Source organism: Bufo gargarizans, chromosome 8 (assembly GCF_014858855.1).
Source record: "Bufo gargarizans isolate SCDJY-AF-19 chromosome 8, ASM1485885v1, whole genome shotgun sequence".
Taxonomy (NCBI): domain Eukaryota; kingdom Metazoa; phylum Chordata; class Amphibia; order Anura; family Bufonidae; genus Bufo; species Bufo gargarizans.
The window spans coordinates 199,303,076-199,324,705 of record NC_058087.1 but is presented as its reverse complement, the minus strand read 5'-3'; the positions used below and the strand labels follow the sequence as shown (position 1 = coordinate 199,324,705).

Below are 21,630 nucleotides of genomic sequence, written 5' to 3'. Positions count from 1 at the left end.
TTTCTGTTTGCTGGATCCCAGGTGACCCTGACTCCCTCCGTATCTTGTGTAGGGAGCCGGTGGTCGTGTCCCCTCACTATTGTAGGGTGCTCAGGGCTTTATAGTCAAGGTTCGTGGATATGCAAACCTCCACCATTCGGATCTTTGCATAGGCTGAGCAGCCAGGGAAAGTGCCAGGTCTTCTGCAGGGGTCTCCCTTGGTTCCTTAGTTTTTGGATCCAGCGAGTCGTTTATACATGTTGCTTTGCCTTGTTTCCTGTACACCGTCCGTGACATTATAAGCCGCCATAACCGTCTCAAGCATGGATCCGGTTTCACTTTTGGCTGAACGCTTCCAGGGTCTTTCATTGGAGGTAGCTGATCTCCGTAAGACTTTTTCTCAGCTTCAAGTGACCGGTTCAGCTTGCGTTCATGGAGTTTGTTCTGAGCCTAAGATCTCGCTCCCGGATACGTTCTCCGGGGGTAGTGAGAATTTTGTGCGTTTAGAGAGGCTTGCAAACTCCATTTTCGCCTTCTTCCCCACTCCTCTGGTGATGAGGAACGGAGGGTGGGGATCATTATATCGCTGCTCAGAGGTAACGCTCAGTCCTGGGCCTTTTCGCTGCCGGAGGGGGCACGGCCTCTCCGTTCAGTGGATGAATTCTTTTTAGCCCTGGGTCAGATATATGATGATCCGGATCGTATTGCTCTGGCTGAGTCTAAACTACGTCTATTATGCCAGGGTAAACAATCCGCAGAAATATACTGCTCAGAATTTCGGAGATGGGCAGTTGATACTGGTTGGAATGATGCTGCGCTCCGAAGTCAATTTTGCCATGGTCTTTCAGAGGGATTGAAAGATGCATTTGCCTTTCATGAGAGGCCTATTTCTTTGGACTCTGCTATGTCTCAGGCCGTTCGTATTGACAGGCGTCTTAGAGAGAGAGGAGAGATGTCCCCTTCCTGTCATACTCAGTCCCAGGACAGTGCAGCGGTCCCGTTCTGTGCGCAGGGGTCTCAGTCGCCGTCAGCCCCTTCTGAGCAGGAGCCCATGCAGCTGGGGTTGATTGCTTCTGACAATAGAAGATTCAGCTCGCATGGGAGGGTTTGTTTTTGTTGTGGAGGTATAAATCATTTGGCAAATATTTGTCCCTCTAGGAGATTCAGGCAGTTTTCTGGGAGTAATAAAGAAACAAACAGGAAAAAATCTTTTAAAAATGTTCCGTCTGTTACTATTGGCAGGGTTGAGGCGGAAATTGAAGGTTTTCCATTTGCTTGTAGTTCCCGTTTTGTCCTGCCGGCTAGGGTGGCGCTAGAGAGCAAGAACATTTTTTGTGAGATTTTTGTGGATAGTGGAGCAGCGGTTAATCTCATTGATAATCAATTTGCGATAACTCATGGTTTCCAGGTGCGCACTTTGGGAAAGGATATTCCTGTTTTTGCTATCGATTCCGCTCCACTTTCTCAAAAATCATTAAAGGGCATAGTTCACAATATCCGTTTAATTGTGAGTGATGCTCATGTTGAGGATGTGTCATGTTTCGTCCTTAGCGGTTTACCCTACCCCTCTGGTGTTGGGGCTGCCCTGGCTCACTAAGCATAACCCCACCATTGATTGGCAAGCGAGGCAAATAAATGGTTGGAGTGACTTTTGCAGAGAGAATTGCCTCATGACATCTGTTTCTGAGGTTGCTACTAAGACTGTACCATCTTTTCTCTCTGAATTTTCGGATGTCTTCTCTGAGAGTGGAGTTCAGGATTTGCCCCCGCACAGGGAGTACGATTGCCCTATTAATCTCATCCCAGACGCCAAGCTGCCTAAATCTCGTTTATACAATCTTTCCCAACCTGAGAGGATCGCTATGCGTGCTTATATCTCTGAGAGTCTGAGAAAGGGACACATACGACCCTCGAAGTCACCTGTTGCCGCTGGTTTTTTCTTTGTTAAGAAAAAAGATGGTTCTTTAAGACCTTGTCTGGATTTCAGGGAGCTGAACAATATCACAATTCGTGACCCTTATCCGCTTCCTCTGATCCCGGACCTATTTAACCAGGTTGTTGGGGCTAAAGTCTTTTCCAAATTAGATTTAAGAGGGGCATACAACCTGGTCAGGGTCAGAGAAGGGGACGAATGGAAGACGGCCTTCAATACCCCTGAGGGCCATTTTGAAAATTTGGTTATGCCTTTTGGTTTGATGAATGCCCCAGCCGTTTTTCAGCATTTCGTGAACAGCATTTTTTATCATTTGATGGGAAAATTTGTATTGGTGTATTTGGATGACATTTTGATTTTTTTCTCCCGATTTCAAAACTCATAAGGAACATTTACGTCAGGTCTTGCTCATCCTGCGGGAGAATAAATTATATGCGAAACTGGAAAAATGTGTGTTTGCGGTTCCAGAAATTCAATTTCTGGGGTTTCTTCTCTCCGCTTCTGGTTTTCGCATGGACCCCGAGAAGGTCCGCGCTGTGCTTGAGTGGGAGCTTCCTGAGAATCAGAAGGCGCTGATGCGTTTTTTGGGCTTTGCCAATTATTACAGGAAGTTCATTTTGAATTATTCTTCTATTGTTAAACCACTCACTGATATGACCAGAAAGGGGGTAGATTTTTCTTCTTGGTCAGTAGAGGCGCGTAAGGCTTTTTCTGATATCAAGGAGAGTTTTGCTTCCGCTCCCATCTTGGTGCAACCTGATGTTTCTTTACCCTTCATAGTTGAGGTTGATGCTTCTGAGGTGGGTGTGGGGGCGGTCTTGTCTCAGGGTTCCTCTCCTGCCAATTGGCGACCGTGTGCCTTTTTCTCAAGAAAACTCTCCTCCGCAGAGAGAAATTACGATGTGGGAGATAGGGAATTGTTGGCCATCAAGTTGGCTTTTGAGGAATGGCGCCATTGGCTAGAGGGAGCCAGACACCCTATTACCGTATTTACTGACCATAAAAATCTGGCCTACTTGGAGTCAGCCAAGCGTCTGAACCCGAGACAGGCCAGATGGTCGTTGTTCTTTTCTAGGTTTAATTTTGTTGTCACGTTCCGCCCTGGAGTTAAGAATGTGAAGGCAGATGCCCTGTCACGTTGTTTTCCGGGAGGCGGGAATTTTGAAGACCCGGGTCCCATTTTGGCTGAAGGTGTGGTGGTCTCTGCTCTTTTTCCTGAATTGGAGGCAGAGGTGCAGGCAGCCCAGTCAGAGGCTCCTGATCTTTGTCCTCCTGGGAGGTTGTTTGTGCCTCTCGCTTTAAGACACAAGATTTTTAAAGAACACCACGATACGGTCCTTGCTGGGCACCCGGGGGTAAGAGCCACACTGGATCTCATCGCTCGGAGATTCTGGTGGCCTGCGCTTCGTAAGTCGGTTGAGGGTTTTGTGGCAGCCTGCGAGACTTGCGCTCGTGCCAAAGTCCCTCATTCACGGCCATCAGGTCCTCTCCTTCCCTTACCCATTCCTTCCCGTCCTTGGACACATCTGTCCATGGACTTCATAACGGACCTGCCTCGTTCCTCGGGGAAGACTGTGATTCTGGTGGTGGTGGACCGTTTTAGCAAAATGGTGCATTTCATCCCTTTTCCTGGTTTGCCCAATGCTAAGACGCTGGCGCAGGCATTTGTTGATCACATTGTCAAATTGCACGGTATTCCTTCAGACATAGTCTCTGATAGGGGCACGCAGTTTGTTTCCAGATTCTGGAAGGCTTTCTGTTCTCGCTTGGGGGTTCGGTTGTCATTCTCTTCTGCTTTCCACCCGCAGTCGAATGGCCAGACAGAGCGCGTCAATCAGAATCTGGAGACATATCTGCGCTGTTTTGTGGCGGAGAATCAAGAGGATTGGTGTTCTTTTTTGTCCCTTGCTGAGTTTGCTTTAAATAACCGTCGTCAGGAGTCCTCTGATAAGTCACCATTTTTTGGTGCATATGGGTTTCATCCACAGTTTGGGACTTTCTCGGGAGAGGGGTCTTCTGGTTTACCTGATGAGGACAGATTCTCCTCGTCTTTGTCATCTATTTGGCAAAAGATTCAGGATAATCTAAAGAGCATGAGTGAGAGATATAAGCGTGTGGCAGATAAGAGACGTGTGCTTGGTCCGGACCTGAATGTTGGTGATCTGGTGTGGTTGTCTACCAAGAATATCAAATTGAAGGTTCCCTCCTGGAAGTTGGGTCCTAGGTTTATTGGGCCTTACAAAATCCTGTCTGTCATCAATCCTGTTGCATACCGTCTTGATCTTCCTCAGACTTGGAAGATCCATAATGTTTTTCATAAGTCCTTATTGAAACCTTATGTTCAACCCATTGTACCCTCGCCTTTGCCTCCTCCTCCGATTATGGTTGATGGGAATCTTGAATTTCAGGTCTCTAGGATTGTGGATTCTCGTCTTGTCCGCGGTTCTCTTCAGTACCTTGTTCATTGGGAGGGGTATGGTCCTGAGGAGAGGATGTGGGTCCCAGTGACGGACATTAAGGCCTCTCGTCTCATCAGGGCTTTCCATAGGTCCCATCCTGAGAAGGTGGGTTCTGAGTGTCCGGAGTCCACTCGTAGAGGGAGGGGTACTGTCACAACCAGACAGCTGAGAAGCTCTGACAGAGGCCTTTCAGAACCTCCTCCTTGAGTTTCTGTGTTGTGGTATTCAGCTCCTCCTCTCGTTAGCCTCTCTCAGCTGTCATGTGTTGGACTAATTGCTTCCCTTTAAATTCCTCCCCAGAAGGCTTTTCTGGGCGGCTTATACTACTTCCTGGAGTGTGTGTGCATGCTGACTCTGTTCTCCTGTTTGCTTCAAAGCTAAGTGTTGTACCTTTATCTGTTATTTTCTGTTTGCTGGATCCCAGGTGACCCTGACTCCCTCCGTATCTTGTGTAGGGAGCCGGTGGTCGTGTCCCCTCACTATTGTAGGGTGCTCAGGGCTTTATAGTCAAGGTTCGTGGATATGTAAACCTCCACCATTCGGATCTTTGCATAGGCTGAGCAGCCAGGGAAAGTGTCAGGTCTTCTGCAGGGGTCTCCCTTGGTTCCTTAGTTTTTGGATCCAGCGAGTCGTTTATACATGTTGCTTTGCCTTGTTTCCTGTACACCGTCCGTGACACACTGCCACGAGTCAGTCCACAGTCTAGTGTAAGCACTGCTGCCAGTCAGTCCACAGTCTAGTGTAACTGCTGCTGTCAGACAGTCCACAGTCAAGTGTAAGCACTGCTGTCAGACAGTCACAGTCTAGTGTAAGCAGTGCTGTCAGACAGTCCACAGTCTAGTGTAAGTGCTGCTGCCAGTCAGTCCAGAGTCTAGTGTAAGCACTGCTGTCAGACAGTCCACAGTCTAGTGTAAGCACTGCTGTCAGACAGTCACAGTCTAGTGTAAGCAGTGCTGTCAGACAGTCCACAGTCTAGTGTAAGTGCTGCTGTCAGACAGTCCACAGTCTAGTGTAATCACTGCTGTCAGACAGTCCACAGTCTAGTGTAAGCACTGCTGTCAGACAGTCACAGTCTAGTGTATGCACTGCTGTCAGACAGTCACAGTCTAGTGTAAGCAGTGCTGTCAGACAGTCCACAGTCTAGTGTAAACACTGCTGTCAGACAGTCCACAGTCTAGTGTAAGCACTGCTGTCAGACAGTCCACAGTCTTGTGTAAGCACTGCTGTCAGACAGTCCACGGTCTAATGTACGCGCTGCTGTCAGACAGTCCACAGTCTAGTGTAAGTGCTGCTGTCAGACAGTCCACAGTCTAGTGTAAACGCTGCTGTCAGACAGTCCACCGTCTAGTGTAAACGCTGCTGTCAGACAGTCCACAGTCTAGTGTAAACGCTGCTGTCAGACAGTCCACAGTCTAGTGTAAGCACTACTGTCAGACAGTCCACAGTCTAATGTACGCGCTGCTGTCAGACAGTCCACAGTCTAGTGTAAACGCTGCTGTCAGACAGTCCACAGTCTAGTGTAAATGCTGCTGTCAGACAGTCCACAGACTAGTGTAAACGCTGCTGTCAGACAGTCCACAGTCTAGTGTAAGCGCTGCTGTCAGACAGTCCACAGTCTAGTGTAAGCGCTGCTGTCAGACAGTCCACAGTCTAGTGTAAGTGCTGCTGTCAGACAGTCCACAGTCTAGTGTAAGCAGTGCTGTCAGACAGTCCTCAGACTAGTGTAAGCACTGCTGTCAGACAGTCCACAGTCTAGTGTAAGCAGTGCTGTCAGACAGTCCACAGTCTAATGTAAGCAGTGCTGTCAGACAGTCTAGTGTAAGCACTGCTGTCAGACAGTCCACAGTCTAGTGTAAACGCTGCTGTCAGACAGTCCACAGTCTAGTGCAAGCGCTGCTGTTAGACAGTCCACAGTCTAGTGTAAGCAGTGCTGTCAGACAGTCTACAGTCTAGTGTAAATGCTCCATCTTTTACCTCCTCTTATCTATAAAAATGTCAGTAATAGAAACACAAGTTCACACTATTGAAGTTGGCCATACTCACTTTCTTCAGGTTGTTTGTTTTCTGCCAGCGGCTCCAATATTTTTTTCATCTGGTCGTCCCCTGGGTCTGTTTTTTTCTTCTTTGCAGGAGCTATTGGCTGCTGAAATGTGCTCTTCTCCTCTACACCTGATGATGGCTGCTTGTCCCCCGGCTGCGATGTGTTCTTCTCGTCTGCACCTGATGATGGCTGCTTGTTTTCTGGCTGCGATGTGCTCTTCTCGCCTGCACCTGATGATGGCTTATTGTCCCCCGGCTGCAATGTGCTCTTCTCGTCTGCACCTGATGATGGCTGCTTGTCTTCTGGCTGCGATGTGCTCTTCTCGTCTGCACCTGATGATGGCTGCTTGTCCCCTGGCTGCGATGTGCTCTTCTCGTCTACACCTGATGATGTCTGGTTGTCCCCCGGCTGCGATGTGCTCTTCTCGTCTGCACCTGATGATGGCTGCTTGTCTTCTGGCTGCGATGTGCTCTTCTCGTCTGCACCTGATGATGGCTTATTGTCCCCCGGCTGCAATGTGCTCTTCTCGTCTGCACCTGATGATGGCTTATTGTCCCCCGGCTGCAATGTGCTCTTCTCGTCTGCAGCTGATGATGGCTGCTTGTCTTCTGGCTGCAATGTGCTCTTCTCGTCTGCACCTGATGATGGCTGCTTGTCTTCTGGCTGTGATGTGCTGTTCTTCTCTACAGGTTCTCTGCAGTCTGTGTGTGAAAAAGGCAACATAGGGAACCAGTATATTTTTGGTAGTGATATAAGTCACATGTGGAGCTTATTGGGGTGTTGTACTTGGTGTGTGATTCCACTGTCTGTGTGTGTGATTATCAGAGGATTATGAGTTTTATGTGGTCTGGTCTGGTCTCTATATTGGTTTGTTAGGTGGTCATCATCTCCTTGTAGCTCCTATGGATATTCCAGATACAGTGCAAAGGCAAAGTAAAAAAGGCAAAGTAAAAAAAAAATTGCAGCCAGTCAGTTCAAAGACTAGTGTAAGCACTGATATCAGACAGTCCACAGTCTAGTGTAGGCACTGATATCAGACAGTCCTCAGTCTAGTGTAGGCACTGATATCAGACAGTCCTCAGTTTAGTGTAGGCACTGATATCAGACAGTCCTCAGTCTAGTGTAAGTGCTGCTGTCAGACAGTCCACAGTCTAGTATAAGTACTGATATCAGACAGTCCTCAGTCTAGTGTAAGCACTGCTGTTAGACAGTCCACAGTCTAGTGTATGTGCTGCTGTCAGATAGTCCACAGTCTAGTGTAAGTGCTGCTGTCAGACAGTCCTCAGTCTAGTGTAAGTGCTGCTGTCAGACAGTCCACAGTCTAGTGTAAGCAGTGCTGTCAGACAGTCCACAGTCTAGTGTAAGCACTGCTGTCAGACAGTCCACAGTCTAGTGTAAGCAGTGCTGTCAGACAGTCCACAGTCTAGTGTAAGCACTGCTGTCAGACAGTCCACAGTCTAGTGTAAGCAGTGCTGTCAGACAGTCCACAGTCTAGTGTAAGCACTGCTGTCAGACAGTCCACAGTCTAGTTTAAGCACTGATATCAAACAGTCTACAGTCTAGTGTAAGCGCTGCTGTCAGACAATCCTAGAAATCTAGTGTAAGCATTTGTGTCAGACAGTACTCAGTCTAGTGTAAGTGCTGCTGTCAGACAGTCCACAGTCTAGTGTAAGTGCTGCTGTCAGACAGTCCACAGTCTAGTGTAAGTGCTGCTGTCAGACAGTCCACAGTCTAGTGTAAGCACTGCTGTCAGACAGTCCACAGTCTAGTGTAAGTGCTGCTGTCAGACAGTCCACAGTCTAGCGTAAGCACTGCTGTCAGACAGTCCACAGTCTAGTGTAAGTGCTGCTGTCAGACAGTCCTCAGTCTAGTGTAAGTGCTGCTGTCAGACAGTCCACAGTCTAGTGTAAGTGCTGCTGTCAGACAGTCCTCAGTCTAGTGTAAGTGCTGCTGTCAGACAGTCCTCAGTCTAGTGTAACTGCTGCTGTCAGACAGTCCTCAGTCTAGTGTAAGTGCTGCTGTCAGACAGTCCTCAGTCTAGTGTAAACGCTGCTGTCAGACAGTCCACAGTCTAGTGTAAGTGCTGCTGTCAGACAGTCCACAGTCTAGTGTAAGTGCTGCTGTCAGACAGTCCACAGTCTAGCGTAAGCACTGCTGTCAGACAGTACACAGTCTAGTGTATGTGCTGCTGTCAGACAGTCCACAGTCTAGTGTAAGTGCTGCTGCCAGTCAGTCCACAGTCTAGTGTAAGTGCTGCTGTCAGACAGTCCACAGTCTAGTGTAAGCACTGCTGTCAGACAGTACACAGTCTAGTGTAACTGCTGCTGTCAGACAGTCCTCAGTCTAGTGTAAGTGCTGCTGTCAGACAGTCCTCAGTCTAGTGTAAGTGCTGCTGTCAGACAGTCCTCAGTCTAGTGTAAACGCTGCTGTCAGACAGTCCACAGTCTAGTGTAAGTGCTGCTGTCAGACAGTCCACAGTCTAGCGTAAGCACTGCTGTCAGACAGTCCACAGTCTAGTGTAAATGCTCCATCCTTTACCTCCTCTTATCTATAAAAATGTCAGTAATAGAAACACAAGTTCACACTACTGAAGTTGGCCATACTCACTTTCTTCAGGTTGTTTGTTTTCTGCCAGCGGCTCCAATATTTTTTTCATCTGATTGTCCCCTGGGTCTGTTTTTTTCCTCCTTGCAGGAGCTATTGGCTGCGATGTGCTCTTCTCCTCTACACCTGATGATGGCTGCTTGTCTTCTGACTGCGATGTGCTCTTCTCGTCTGCACCTGATGATGGCTGCTTGTCCCCCGGCTGCAATGTGCTCTTCTCGTCTTCACCTGATGATGGCTGCTTGTCCCCCGGCTGCGATGTGCTGTTCTCCTCTACAGTTTCTCTGCAGTCTGTGTTCGAAATAGGCGACATAGAGACCAGTCTTTTTTTGTTAGTGATATAAGTCACATGTGGAGCTTATTGGGGTGTTGTACTTGAAGTGTGATTGCACTGTCTGTGTGTGTGTGATTAGCACAGGATTATAAGTTTTATGTGGTCTGATCTGGGGTCTTAATAAGTTTGTTAGGTGGTCATCTTCTCCTGGTGGCTCCTATGGATGTCCCAGTTACAGTGGAAATACAAAGTAAAAAAATAAAATGAACGTGTCATTCCACAGTCTAGTGTAAGCACTGCTGCCAGTCAGTCCACAGTCTAGTGTAAGCACTGCTGCCAGTCAGTCCACAGTCTAGTGTAAGCACTGCTGTCAGACAGTCCTCAGTCTAGTGTAAACGCTGCTGTCAGACAGTCCACAGTCTAGTGTAAGTGCTGCTGTCAGACAGTCCACAGTCTAGTGTAAGTGCTGCTGCCAGTCAGTCCACAGTCTAGTGTAAGCACTGCTGTCAGACAGTCCACAGTCTAGTGTAAGCACTGTCTGTGTGTGGGTGATTAGCAGAGGGTTATGAGTTTTTATGTGGTCTGATCTGGGGTCTGAATTAGTTTAGGGGGTCTGGTTTGATGTCTGATTAGGGACAGGGTTACCAAGTACAGCAGAATTTACCATAGTACCACTATTCATCATTGGTCATGTGTGTGGGCTGGTGTACAGTCACGAGGGTTGCTTTTTAGCCCTAGTTCTGCCCTTATACTAAATGCACTCCTATATATATATATATATATATATATATATATATACACACACTCACCTAAAGAATTATTAGGAACACCTGTTCTATTTCTCATTAATGCTATTATCTAGTCAACCAATCACATGGCAGTTGCTTCGATGCATGTAGGGTTGTGGTCCTGGTCAAGACAATCTCCTGAACTCCAAACTGAATGTCAGAATGGGAAAGAAAGGTGATTTAAGCCATTTTGAGCGTGGCATGGTTGTTGGTGCCAGACGGGCCGGGTATTTCACAATCTGCTCAGTTACTGGGATTTTCACGCACAACCATTTCTAGGGTTTACAAAGAATGGTGTGAAAAGGGAAAAACCTCCAGTATGCGGCCGTCCTGTGGGCGAAAATGCCTTGTTGATGCTAGAGGTCAGAGGAGAATGGGCCGACTGATTCAAGCTGATAGAAGAGAAACGTTGACTGAAATAACCACTCGTTACAACTGAGGTCTGCAGCAAAGCATTTGTGATGCAACAACATGCACAACCTTGAGGCGGATGGGCTACAACAGCAGAAGACCCCACCGGGTACCACTCATCTCCACTACAAATAGGAAAAAGAGGCTACAATTTGCACGAGCTCACCAAAATTGGACTGTTGAAGACGGAAAAAATGTTGCCTGGTCTGATGAGTCTCGATTTCTGTTAAGACATTCAAATGGTAGAGTCCAAATTTGGCGTAAACAGAATGAGAACATGTATCCATCATGCCTTGTTACCACTGTGCAGGCTGGTGGTGGTGGTGTAATAGTGTGGGGGGTGTTTTCTGGGCACACTTTAGGGCCCTTAGTGCCAATTGGCCATCGTTTAAATGCCACGGGCTACCTGAGCATTGTTTCTGACCATGTCCATCCCTTCATGACCACCATGTACCCATCCTCTGATGGTTACTTCCAGCAGGATAATGCACCATGTCACAAAGCTTGAATCATTTCAAATTGGTCTCTTGAATATGACAATGAGTTCACTGTACTAAAATGGCCCCCACAGTCACCAGATCTCAACCCAATAGAGCATCTTTGGGATGTGGTGGAACGGGAGCTTCGTGCCCTGGATGTGCATCCTTCAAATCTCCATCAACTGCAAGATGCTATCCTATCAATATGGGCCGACATTTCTAAAGATGCTATCAGCACCTTGTGGAATCAATGCCACGTAGAATTAAGGCAGTTCTGAAGGCAAAAGGGGGTCCAACACCGTATTAGTATGGTGTTCCTAATAATTCTTTAGGTGAGTGTATATGCACACATACCCTTCTCTTTACCCTTGAACATCAGCGCCTCCCTCAGTCGCTCCAGGAGACGTGGCTCGTCTTTCTTCTCCTTCTCGGTGACAAGCAGCAGATTGTAGGCATATTCCTTGATGCTAGGCTGAGATTTTAGAATCCGGTTCTTTTCCTCTAAGCTGTTGTCTGTCAGATCATCGATCACCACAATCACATTATTCCTCCCTGAAGACATGGGATGGGGGGTGTGAGCATACAGTATATATCTAGATGTACAGTCATGTGAAAAAATTAGGACACCCTTTGAAAGCATGTGGTTTTTTGTAACATTTTTAATAAAAGGTTATTTCATCTCCGTTTCAACAATACAGAGAGATTAAAGTAATCCGACTAAACAAAGAAAACTGAAGAAAAGTCTTTTCAAGATCTTCTGTAAATGTCATTCTACAAAAATGCCTATTCTAACTGAGGAAAAAGATAGGACACCCTCACATGTATTCCCTCTTAAATTGGCTCAGATCTCACACAGGTATATCACACCAGGTGCACATAATTAGTAGATCGTTACTCTGCATGTTGAATGAGGCTTGCCCTATTTAAACCTCAGACATTTAGTTTGGTGTGCTCCTGACTGTTGAAGTGAGAGTGAGCACCATGGTGAGAGCAAAAGAGCTGTCAGAGGACTTCAGAAAAAAGATTGTAGCAGCCTATGAGTCTGGGAAGGGATTTAAAAAGATCTCAAAAGATTTTGAAATCAGCCATTCCACTGTCCGGAAGATAGTCTACAAGTGGAGGGCTTTCAAAACAACTGCCAACATGCCCAGGACTGGTCGCCCCAGCAAGTTCACCCCAAGAGCAGACCGCAAGATGCTAAAAGAGGTCTCCAAAAACCCTAAAGTGTCATCTCGAGAACTACAGCAGGCTCTGGCTACTGTTGATGTAGAAGTACATGCCTCTACAATCAGAAAGAGACTGTACAAGTTTAACTTGCATGGGAGGTGTGCAAGGAGGAAACCTTTGCTTTCCAAGAGAAACATCGAGGCCAGACTGACATTTGCCAGAGATAAAGTTGACAAAGACCAGGACTTCTGGAATAATGTTCTTTGGACAGATGAGTCCAAAATTGAATTATTTGGACACAACAGCAGAGGACATGTTTGGCGTAAACCAAACACAGCATTCCAAGAAAAGAACCTCATACCAACTGTGAAGCATGGAGGTGGAAGTGTCATGGTTTGGGGCTGCTTTGCTGCAGCAGGACCTGGTCAGCTCACCATCATAGAATCCACGATGAATTCTACTGTGTATCAGAAGGTGCTTGAAGAACATGTGAGACCATCAGTTAGAAAATTAAAGCTGAAGCGGAACTGGACCATGCAACATGACAATGACCCAAAACATACTAGTAAATCAACCAAAGATTGGCTGAAAAAGAAGAAATGGAGAGTCCTGGAATGGCCAAGTCAAAGTCCAGATTTGAATCCCATTGAGATGCTGTGGGGTGACTTGAAAAGGGCTGTACGTGCAAGAAACCCCTCAAACATCTCACAGCTGAAAAAGTTCTGCATTGAGGAGTGGGGTAAAATTTCCTCAGACCGATGTCGAAGACTGGTAGATGGCTACAAGAACCGTCTCACTGCAGTTATTTCAGCCAAAGGAGGTAACACTCGCTATTAGGGGCAAGGGTGTCCTATCTTTTTCCTCAGTTAGAATAGGCATTTTTGTAGAATGACATTTACAGAAGATCTTGAAAAGACTTTTCTTCAGTTTTCTTTGTTTAGTCGGATTACTTTAATCTCTCTGTATTGTTGAAACGGAGATGAAATAACCTTTTATTAAAAATGTTACAAAAAACCACATGCTTTCAAAGGGTGTCCTAATTTTTTCACATGACTGTAGGTGACGCTACAAGTCTGGGGTGCACACTGTTTGCAGTCAGTGAATGGGAATATGCTGCTACTTTGCACAATTATTTAGAAGACTAATTTCTAAGATGCTTCTCATCTGTGGGAGAAGGTCTATGTCAGGACAGTGTCTCAGCCTAAGGCTTTTCAATGGTCTCTGTCTGTGGTCTCCATAGAAGGCACCTGTATCCATTGACTTTAATGTGTGTATTCACACATCAGTGGTTATCCACGGATCGTGGGTCTATGGTGACACCAGAAGCATGCCCTATTTTTGTCCATGATTACAGATCCCTCATATGTCTATGGGTCCATGAATATCACAGACAAAACACAGATGCCACCTGTATTTGGCCCATGCTTTTTACAGATTGTTGTTAGAATATGGTCCAGGTTAAAGAGGACCTTTCACTAGTTTAAAAACTAAAAACTAACTATATCAGTGGGCAGTGCGGCGCCCAGGGGTCCCCCCGCACTTACTAGTATGTCTGGGCGCCGCTCCGTTCGCCCGGTATAGGCTCCGGTGTCTGCAGATCCCTCTGTTGTACTGGGCAGAGTTTTTGTATTAGGCGTGTCCCTTGCTGCAGCACTGGCCAATCGCAGCGCACAGCTCATAGTCTGGGACTCCCAGGCTATGAGCTGTGCGCTGCGATTGGCCAGCGCTGCAGCAAGGGACACGCCTAATACAAAAACTCCGCCCAGTACAACAGGGGGATCTGCAGACACCGGAGCCTATACCGGGCGAACGGAGCTGTGCCCAGACATACTAGTAAGTGCAGTGGGACCCCTGGGCGCCGCTCTGCCCACTGATATAGTTAGTTTTTAAACTAGTGAAAGGTCCTCTTTAATGTTCAGTCTAGCAGTGACTATGGAATACGGAGGACACAAAGAGGGCAAAATACAGACACAGGAACCAAACACAGATCCTTCACAGATGAACCACCGACCATCTTGTCAGAGATGTCATGAACAGCCTAATGGGGTACATTTACTGGGACAGGATTTTATTTATGTAAATTGTAGAAAACGTGTCAGGCCGCGGTGGCCATCCCCTTCAGATAAGCTCTAGGATCTTAAAAAAAAATTTACTTGTAATTATTGCTGTGACACTTACCCAGAAGATAGCTCATGTCCTTCAGCTCTTCATCGTACAGAGAGTCCGTCACGTCGGTGACGTTTACTCTGCCTCTGTTCTTGGTGTGATACAAAATACCAAAGGTGCAGAGATTTAGTTCTTCAAAAATCTGTTGCGTTTGGTTGTTAGAAATACAAAAGGATCTGACCCCGGAGATTGGTAGATGTAGATCTGGAGACATGAGCATCTTATCCATCCAGGAGTAATCAATGTTTGAAGATCGAGAGAAGATCCCAACAGTCGTGAATTTCTGGAAGAGAAAGAGATAATGAGGTTACGTCCGGTGTGGTCTGAGGACGTTGTTCCCGCTGCAGTCCTACTGCCTGCTATAGTGGACAGATCAGGAGAAGCGTCTACATTTCATGGGTTGGGGAAGACTAGGCTTGGAAATTGCCGAGGTCTTAATTCTAAATGAGGTGATGGCTGAGTTTGGATTTGGGAACTTGTAACTCTGCTTTACATGTTATACATGAAGAGATGCATCAAAATGACGTCTGGTCTTCAGTTTACATTTACAATATGAGAGCTAGTCTTCCAGATTTAGAAGGTTGTCAGATTCTTCTCTGTGATATTTTTGGGGGATTTGCAGAATCAGTTCCTTTTACTAATAAGAATACATTTTGTTGCCCCTCAGGGTGGATGAGACCAAAGAACATGAATCAATCATTTTCAGATATATGGTTATTACTCTAGCTCTAGGATGATATAAGAGGAAACTCCCTGGCATCGAGAGATTGGTCACTAATGTCCATCCTCCACATAAATTTACAATAATTAAGTCAATAAATCATAGTCAGATCAAAAATGAATCCTGGTCTCCTGTGAATCATGAGAACTGAAGAGTGAGGCAACTACTTAGAAAAGAACAGTCCAAGACACGTCAGATGGTATTGGTCAGGATTGTGTAGGAAGATAGATAGATAGATAATATATAGATATGAGATTGATAGATAGATAGGAGATAGATAGATAGTAGAGTTGAGCGAACACCTGGATGTTTGGGTTCGAGAAGTTCGGCCGAACATCCCGGAAATGTTCGGGTTCGGGATCCGAACCCGATCCGAACTTCGTCCCGAACCCGAACCCCATTGAAGTCAATGGGGACCCGAACTTTTCGGCACTAAAAAGGCTGTAAAACAGCCCAGGAAAGAGCTAGAGGGCTGCAAAAGGCAGCAACATGTAGGTAAATCCCCTGCAAACAAATGTGGATAGGGAAATGAATTAAAATAAAAATTAAATAAATAAAAATTAACCAAAATCAATTGGAGAGAGGTTCCATAGCAGAGAATCTGGCTTCCCATCACCCACCACTGGAACAGTCCATTCTCAGATATTTAGGCCCCGGCACCCAGGCAGAGGAGAGAGGTCCCGTAACAGAGAATCTGTCTTCATGTCAGCAGAGAATTAGTCTGCATGTCATAGCAGAGAATGAGGCTTCACGTCAGCCACCACTGCAACAGTCCATTGGCATATATTTAGGCCCAGCACCCAGGCAGAGGAGGGAGGTCCCGTAACAGAGAATCTGTCTTCATGTCAGCAGAGAATTAGTCTGCATGTCATAGCAGAGAATGAGGCTTCACGTCAGCCACCACTGCAACAGTCCATTGGCATATATTTAGGCCCAGCACACACACAGGCAGAGGAGAGAGGTCCCGTAACAGAGAATCTGGCTTCATGTCAGCAGAGAATCAGTCTGCATGTCATAGCAGAGAATGAGGCTTCACGTCAGCCACCACTGCAACAGTCCATTGGCATATATTTAGGCCCAGCACACACACAGGCAGAGGAGAGAGGTCCCGTAACAGAGAATCTGGCTTCATGTCAGCAGAGAATCAGTCTGCATGTCATAGCAGAGAATGAGGCTTCACGTCAGCCACCACTGTAACAGTCCATTGGCATATATTTAGGCCTAGCACACAGGCAGAGCAGAGAGGTCCCGTAACAGACAATCTGTCTTCATGTCAGCAGAGAATTAGTCTGCATGTCATAGCAGAGAATCAGGCTTCACGTCAGCCACCACTGCAACAGTCCATTGGCATATATTTAGGCCCAGCACACACACAGGCAGAGGAGAGAGGTCCCGTAACAGAGAATCTGTCTTCATGTCAGCAGAGAATTAGTCTGCATGTCATAGCAGAGAATCAGGCTTCACGTCACCCACCACTGCAACAGTCCATTGGCATATATTTAGGCCCAGCACACAGGCAGAGGAGGGAGGTCCCGTAACAGAGAATCTGTCTTCATGTCAGCAGAGAATTAGTCTGCATGTCATAGCAGAGAATGAGGCTTCACGTCACCCACCACTGCAACAGTCCATTGGCATATATTTAGGCCTAGCACACAGGCAGAGGAGAGGTTCATTCAACTTTGGGTAGCATCGCAATATAATGGTAAAATGAAAATAAAAATAGGATTGAATGAGGAAGTGCCCTGGAGTCCAATAATATATGGTTATGGGGAGGTAGTTAATGTCTAATCTGGACAAGGGACGGACAGGTCCTGTGGGATCCATGCCTGGTTCATTTTTATGAACGTCAGCTTGTCCACATTGGCTGTAGACAGGCGGCTGCGTTTGTCTGTAATGACGCCCCCTGCCGTGCTGAATACACGTTCAGACAAAACGCTGGCTGCCGGGCAGGCCAGCACCTCCAAGGCATAAAAGGCTAGCTCTGGCCACGTGGACAATTTAGAGACCCAGAAGTTGAATGGGGCCGAACCATCAGTCAGTACGTGGAGGGGTGTGCACACGTACTGTTCCACCATGTTAGTGAAATGTTGCCTCCTGCTAACACGTTGCGTATCAGGTGGTGGTGCAGTTAGCTGTGGCGTGTTGACAAAACTTTTCCACATCTCTGCCATGCTAACCCTGCCCTCAGAGGAGCTGGCCGTGACACAGCTGCCTTGGCGACCTCTTGCTCCTCCTCTGCCTTGGCCTTGGGCTTCCACTTGTTCCCCTGTGACATTTGGGAATGCTCTCAGTAGCGTGTCTACCAACGTGCGCTTGTACTCGCGCATCTTCCTATCACGCTCCAGTGCAGGAAGTAAGGTGGGCACATTGTCTTTGTAGCGTGGATCCAGCAGGGTGGCAACCCAGTAGTCCGCACAGGTTAAAATGTGGGCAACTCTGCTGTCGTTGCGCAGGCACTGCAGCATGTAGTCGCTCATGTGTGCCAGGCTGCCCAGGGGTAAGGACAAGCTGTCCTCTGTGGGAGGCGTATCGTCATCGTCCTGCCTTTCCCCCCAGCCACGCACCAGTGATGGACCCGAGCTGCGTTGGGTGCCACCCCGCTGTGACCATGCTTCATCCTCATCCTCCTCCACCTCCTCCTCATCCTCGTCCTCCTCGTCCTCCAGTAGTGGGCCCTGGCTGGCCACATTTGTACCTGGCCTCTGCTGTTGCCAAAAACCTCCCTCTGAGTCACTTCGAAGAGACTGGCCTGAAAGTGCTAAAAATGACCCCTCTTCCTCCTCCTCCTCCTCCTCCTCCTCCTCCTGGGCCACCTCCTCTTCCATCATCGCCCTAAGTGTTTTCTCAAGGAGACATAGAAGTGGTATTGTAACGCTGATAACGGTGTCATCGCCACTGGCCATGTTGGTGGAGTACTCGAAACAGCGCAACAGGGCACACAGGTCTCGCATGGAGGCCCAGTCATTGGTGGTGAAGTGGTGCTGTTCTGTAGTGCGACTGACCCGTGCGTGCTGCAGCTGAAACTCCACTATGGCCTGCTGCTGCTCGCACAGTCTGTCCAGCATGTGCAAGGTGGAGTTCCACCTGGTGGGCACGTCGCATATGAGGCGGTGAGCGGGAAGGCCGAAGTTACGCTGTAGCGCAGACAGGCGAGCAGCAGCAGGATGTGAACGCCGGAAGCGCGAACAGACGGCCCGCACTTTATGCAGCAGCTCTGACATGTCGGGGTAGTTGTGAATGAACTTCTGCACCACCAAATTCAGCACATGCGCCAAGCAAGGGATGTGCGTCAAATTGGCTAGTCCCAGAGCTGCAACGAGATTTCGCCCATTATCACACACCACCAGGCCGGGCTTGAGGCTCACCGGCAGCAACCACTCGTCGGTCTGTTGTTCAATACCCCGCCACAACTCCTGTGCGGTGTGGGGCCTGTCCCCCAAACATATGAGTTTCAGAATGGCCTGCTGACGTTTACCCCGGGCTGTGCTGAAGTTGGTGGTGAAGGTGTGTGGCTGACTGGATGAGCAGGTGGAAGAAGAGGAGGAGGAAGCCGAGAAGGAGGAGGTGGCAACAGGAGGCAAAGAATGTTGCCCTGCGATCCTTGGCGGCGGAAGGACGTGCGCCAAACAGCTCTCCGCCTGGGGCCCAGCTGCCACTACATTTACCCAGTGTGCAGTTAGGGAGATATAGCGTCCCTGGCCGTGCTTACTGGTCCACGTATCTGTGGTTAGGTGGACCTTGCCACAGATGGCGTTGCGCAGTGCACACTTGATTTTATCGGATACTTGGTTGTGCAGGGAAGGCACGGCTCTCTTGGAGAAGTAGTGCCGGCTGGGAACAACATACTGTGGGACAGCAAGCGACATGAGCTGTTTGAAGCTGTCTGTGTCCACCAGCCTGAATGACAGCATTTCATAGGCCAGTAGTTTAGAAATGCTGGCATTCAGGGCCAGGGATCGAGGGTGGCTAGGTGGGAATTTACGCTTTCTATCAAATGTTTGTGAGATGGAGAGCTGAACGCTGGCGTGTGACATGGTTGAGACGCTTGGTGACGGAGGTGGTGGTGGTGGTGTTGGTGGTACATCCCCTGTTTGCTGGGCGGCAGGTGCCAACGTTCCTCCAGAGGCGGAGGAAGAGGCCGAGGCGGCAGCAGCAGAATAGGCCGAGGCGGCAGCAGCAGAAGAGGTAGCAGGGGGAGCCTGAGTGACTTCCTTGGTTTTAAGGTGTTTACTCCACTGCAGTTCATGCTTTGCATGCAGGTGCCTGGTCATGCAGGTTGTGCTCAGGTTCAGAACGTTAATGCCTCGCTTCAGGCTCTGATGGCACAGCGTGCAAACCACTCGGGTCTTGTCGTCAGCACATTGTTTGAAGAAGTGCCATGCCAGGGAACTCCTTGAAGCTGCCTTTGGGGTGCTCGGTCCCAGATGGCGGCGGTCAGTAGCAGGCGGAGTCTCTTGGCGGCGGGTGTTCTGCTTTTGCCCACTGCTCCCTCTTTTGCTACGCTGTTGGCTCGGTCTCACCACTGCCTCTTCCTCCGAACTGTGAAAGTCAGTGGCACGACCTTCATTCCATGTGGGGTCTAGGACCTCATCGTCCCCTGCATCGTCTTCCACCCAGTCTTGATCCCTGACCTCCTGTTCAGTCTGCACACTGCAGAAAGACGCAGCAGTTGACACCTGTGTTTCGTCATCATCAGAGACATGCTGAGGTGGTATTCCCATGTCCTCATCATCAGGAAACATAAGTGGTTGTGCGTCAGTGCATTCTATGTCTTTCACCGCTGGGGAAGGGCTAGGTGGATGCCCTTGGGAAACCCTGCCAGCGGAGTCTTCAAACAGCATAAGAGACTGCTGCATAACTTGAGGCTGAGACAGTTTCCCTGGTATGCATGGGGGTGATGTGACAGACTGATGGGGTTGGTTTTCAGGCGCCATCTGTGCGCTTTCTGCAGAAGACTGGGTGGGAGATAATGTGAACGTGCTGGATCCACTGTCGGCCACCCAATTGACTAATGCCTGTACCTGCTCAGGCCTTACCATCCTTAGAACGGCATTGGGCCCCACCATATATCGCTGTAAATTCTGGCGGCTACTGGGACCTGAGGTAGTTGGTACACTAGGACGTGTGGATGTGGCAGAACGGCCACGTCCTCTCCCAGCACCAGAGGGTCCACTAACACCACCACGACCATGTCCACGTCCGCGTCCCTTACTAGATGTTTTCCTCATTGTTATCGTTCACCACAACAACAAATATATTATTTGGCCCAATGTATTGTATTCAAATTCAGCGGGATATAAATTTGAGGCCTAGTATTTAGGCGCTGGGTGACCGGTATGGATTTAGTGACAGAATTAGACTTGGAAATGCACAGAAGCGTGTGTGTGAAGTTATTCTGAATGACCCTATGTGCACCTTCAATATGATCTACCCTTTTAGGGATAGATTTCAAATAGCTCTGATATAGCAGAAACGACTAAATTATGAAATTGCTAAATTGGGAATTGTATTTCAACCCAGAACAAAAAATGTGCTTTGACGGACACTAAATAACTTTCCCAGCCACAACAGGACAGCGGTAACGAGAGATTTAGCGGGATATAAATTTGAGGCCTAGTATTTAGGCGCTGGGTGACAGGTATGGGTTTAGTGACAGAATTAGATTTGGAAATGCACAGAAGCGTGTGTGTGAAGTTATTCTGAATGACCCTATGTGCACCTTCAATATTATATACCCTTTTAGGGATAGATTTCAAATAGCTCTGATATAGCAGAAACCACTAAATTATGAAATTGCTAAATTGGGAATTGTATTTCAACCCAGAACAAGAAATGTGCTTGAACGGACACTAAATAACTCGCCCAGCTACAGCACTAAGGACAGATTTAGCGGGATATAAATTTGAGGCCTAGTATTTAGGCGCTGGGTGACAGGTATGGGTTTAGTGCCAGAATTAGACTTGGAAATACACAGTAGCGGGTGTGTGTGAAGTTACTCTGAATGACCCAATGTGCACCTTGAATATTATATACCCTTTTAGGGATAGATTTCAAATAGCTCTGATATAGCAGAAACCACTAAATTATGAAATTGCTAAATTGGGAATTGTATTTCAACCCAGAACAAGAAATGTGCTTGAACGGACACTAAATAACTCGCCCAGCTACAGCACTAAGGACAGATTTAGCGGGATATAAATTTGAGGCCTAGTATTTAGGCGCTGGGTGACCGGTATGGATTTAGTGACAGAATTAGACTGGGATATGGCCAAAAAATAAACAGACTATTGCTGGTTAAATGCACTTGGTGTGACAGCTTCACCCTGATGTAGGCTTTAGCCAAAAAACAACCACACCATTGAGGGTTAAATGCACTTGGTGACAGGCGCAGCTTGCCCCTGATTTTGTATATGGCCAAAAAATGAACAGACTATTGCTGGTTAAATGCACTTGGTGTGACAGCTTCACCCTGATGTAGGCTTTAGCCAAAAAACAACCACACCATTGAGGGTTAAATGCACTTGGTCGCAGCTTGTGCTGGCGCACCACAAGACACAAAATGGCCGCCGATCACCCCAGAAAAATGTGACTGACAAACGGTCTGGGCA

General features: G+C 47.7%; 1 protein-coding gene across 1 annotated transcript in view; it reads right to left on the bottom strand.

Annotated features, from left to right (window-relative positions):
• LOC122945564 overlaps nt 1–21,630 on the bottom strand; it is a 140,519-nt gene that overhangs the window by 18,909 nt on the left and 99,980 nt on the right. Inside the window, exons 8-11 of the mRNA XM_044304629.1 lie at nt 14,314–14,584; nt 11,323–11,520; nt 9,020–9,307; nt 6,415–7,113 (exon numbers count right to left, since the gene is read on the bottom strand). Of these exons, the coding sequence (XP_044160564.1) occupies nt 6,415–7,113; nt 9,020–9,307; nt 11,323–11,520; nt 14,314–14,584 (1,456 nt within the window). The remainder of the gene's footprint in view (nt 1–6,414; nt 7,114–9,019; nt 9,308–11,322; nt 11,521–14,313; nt 14,585–21,630) is intronic.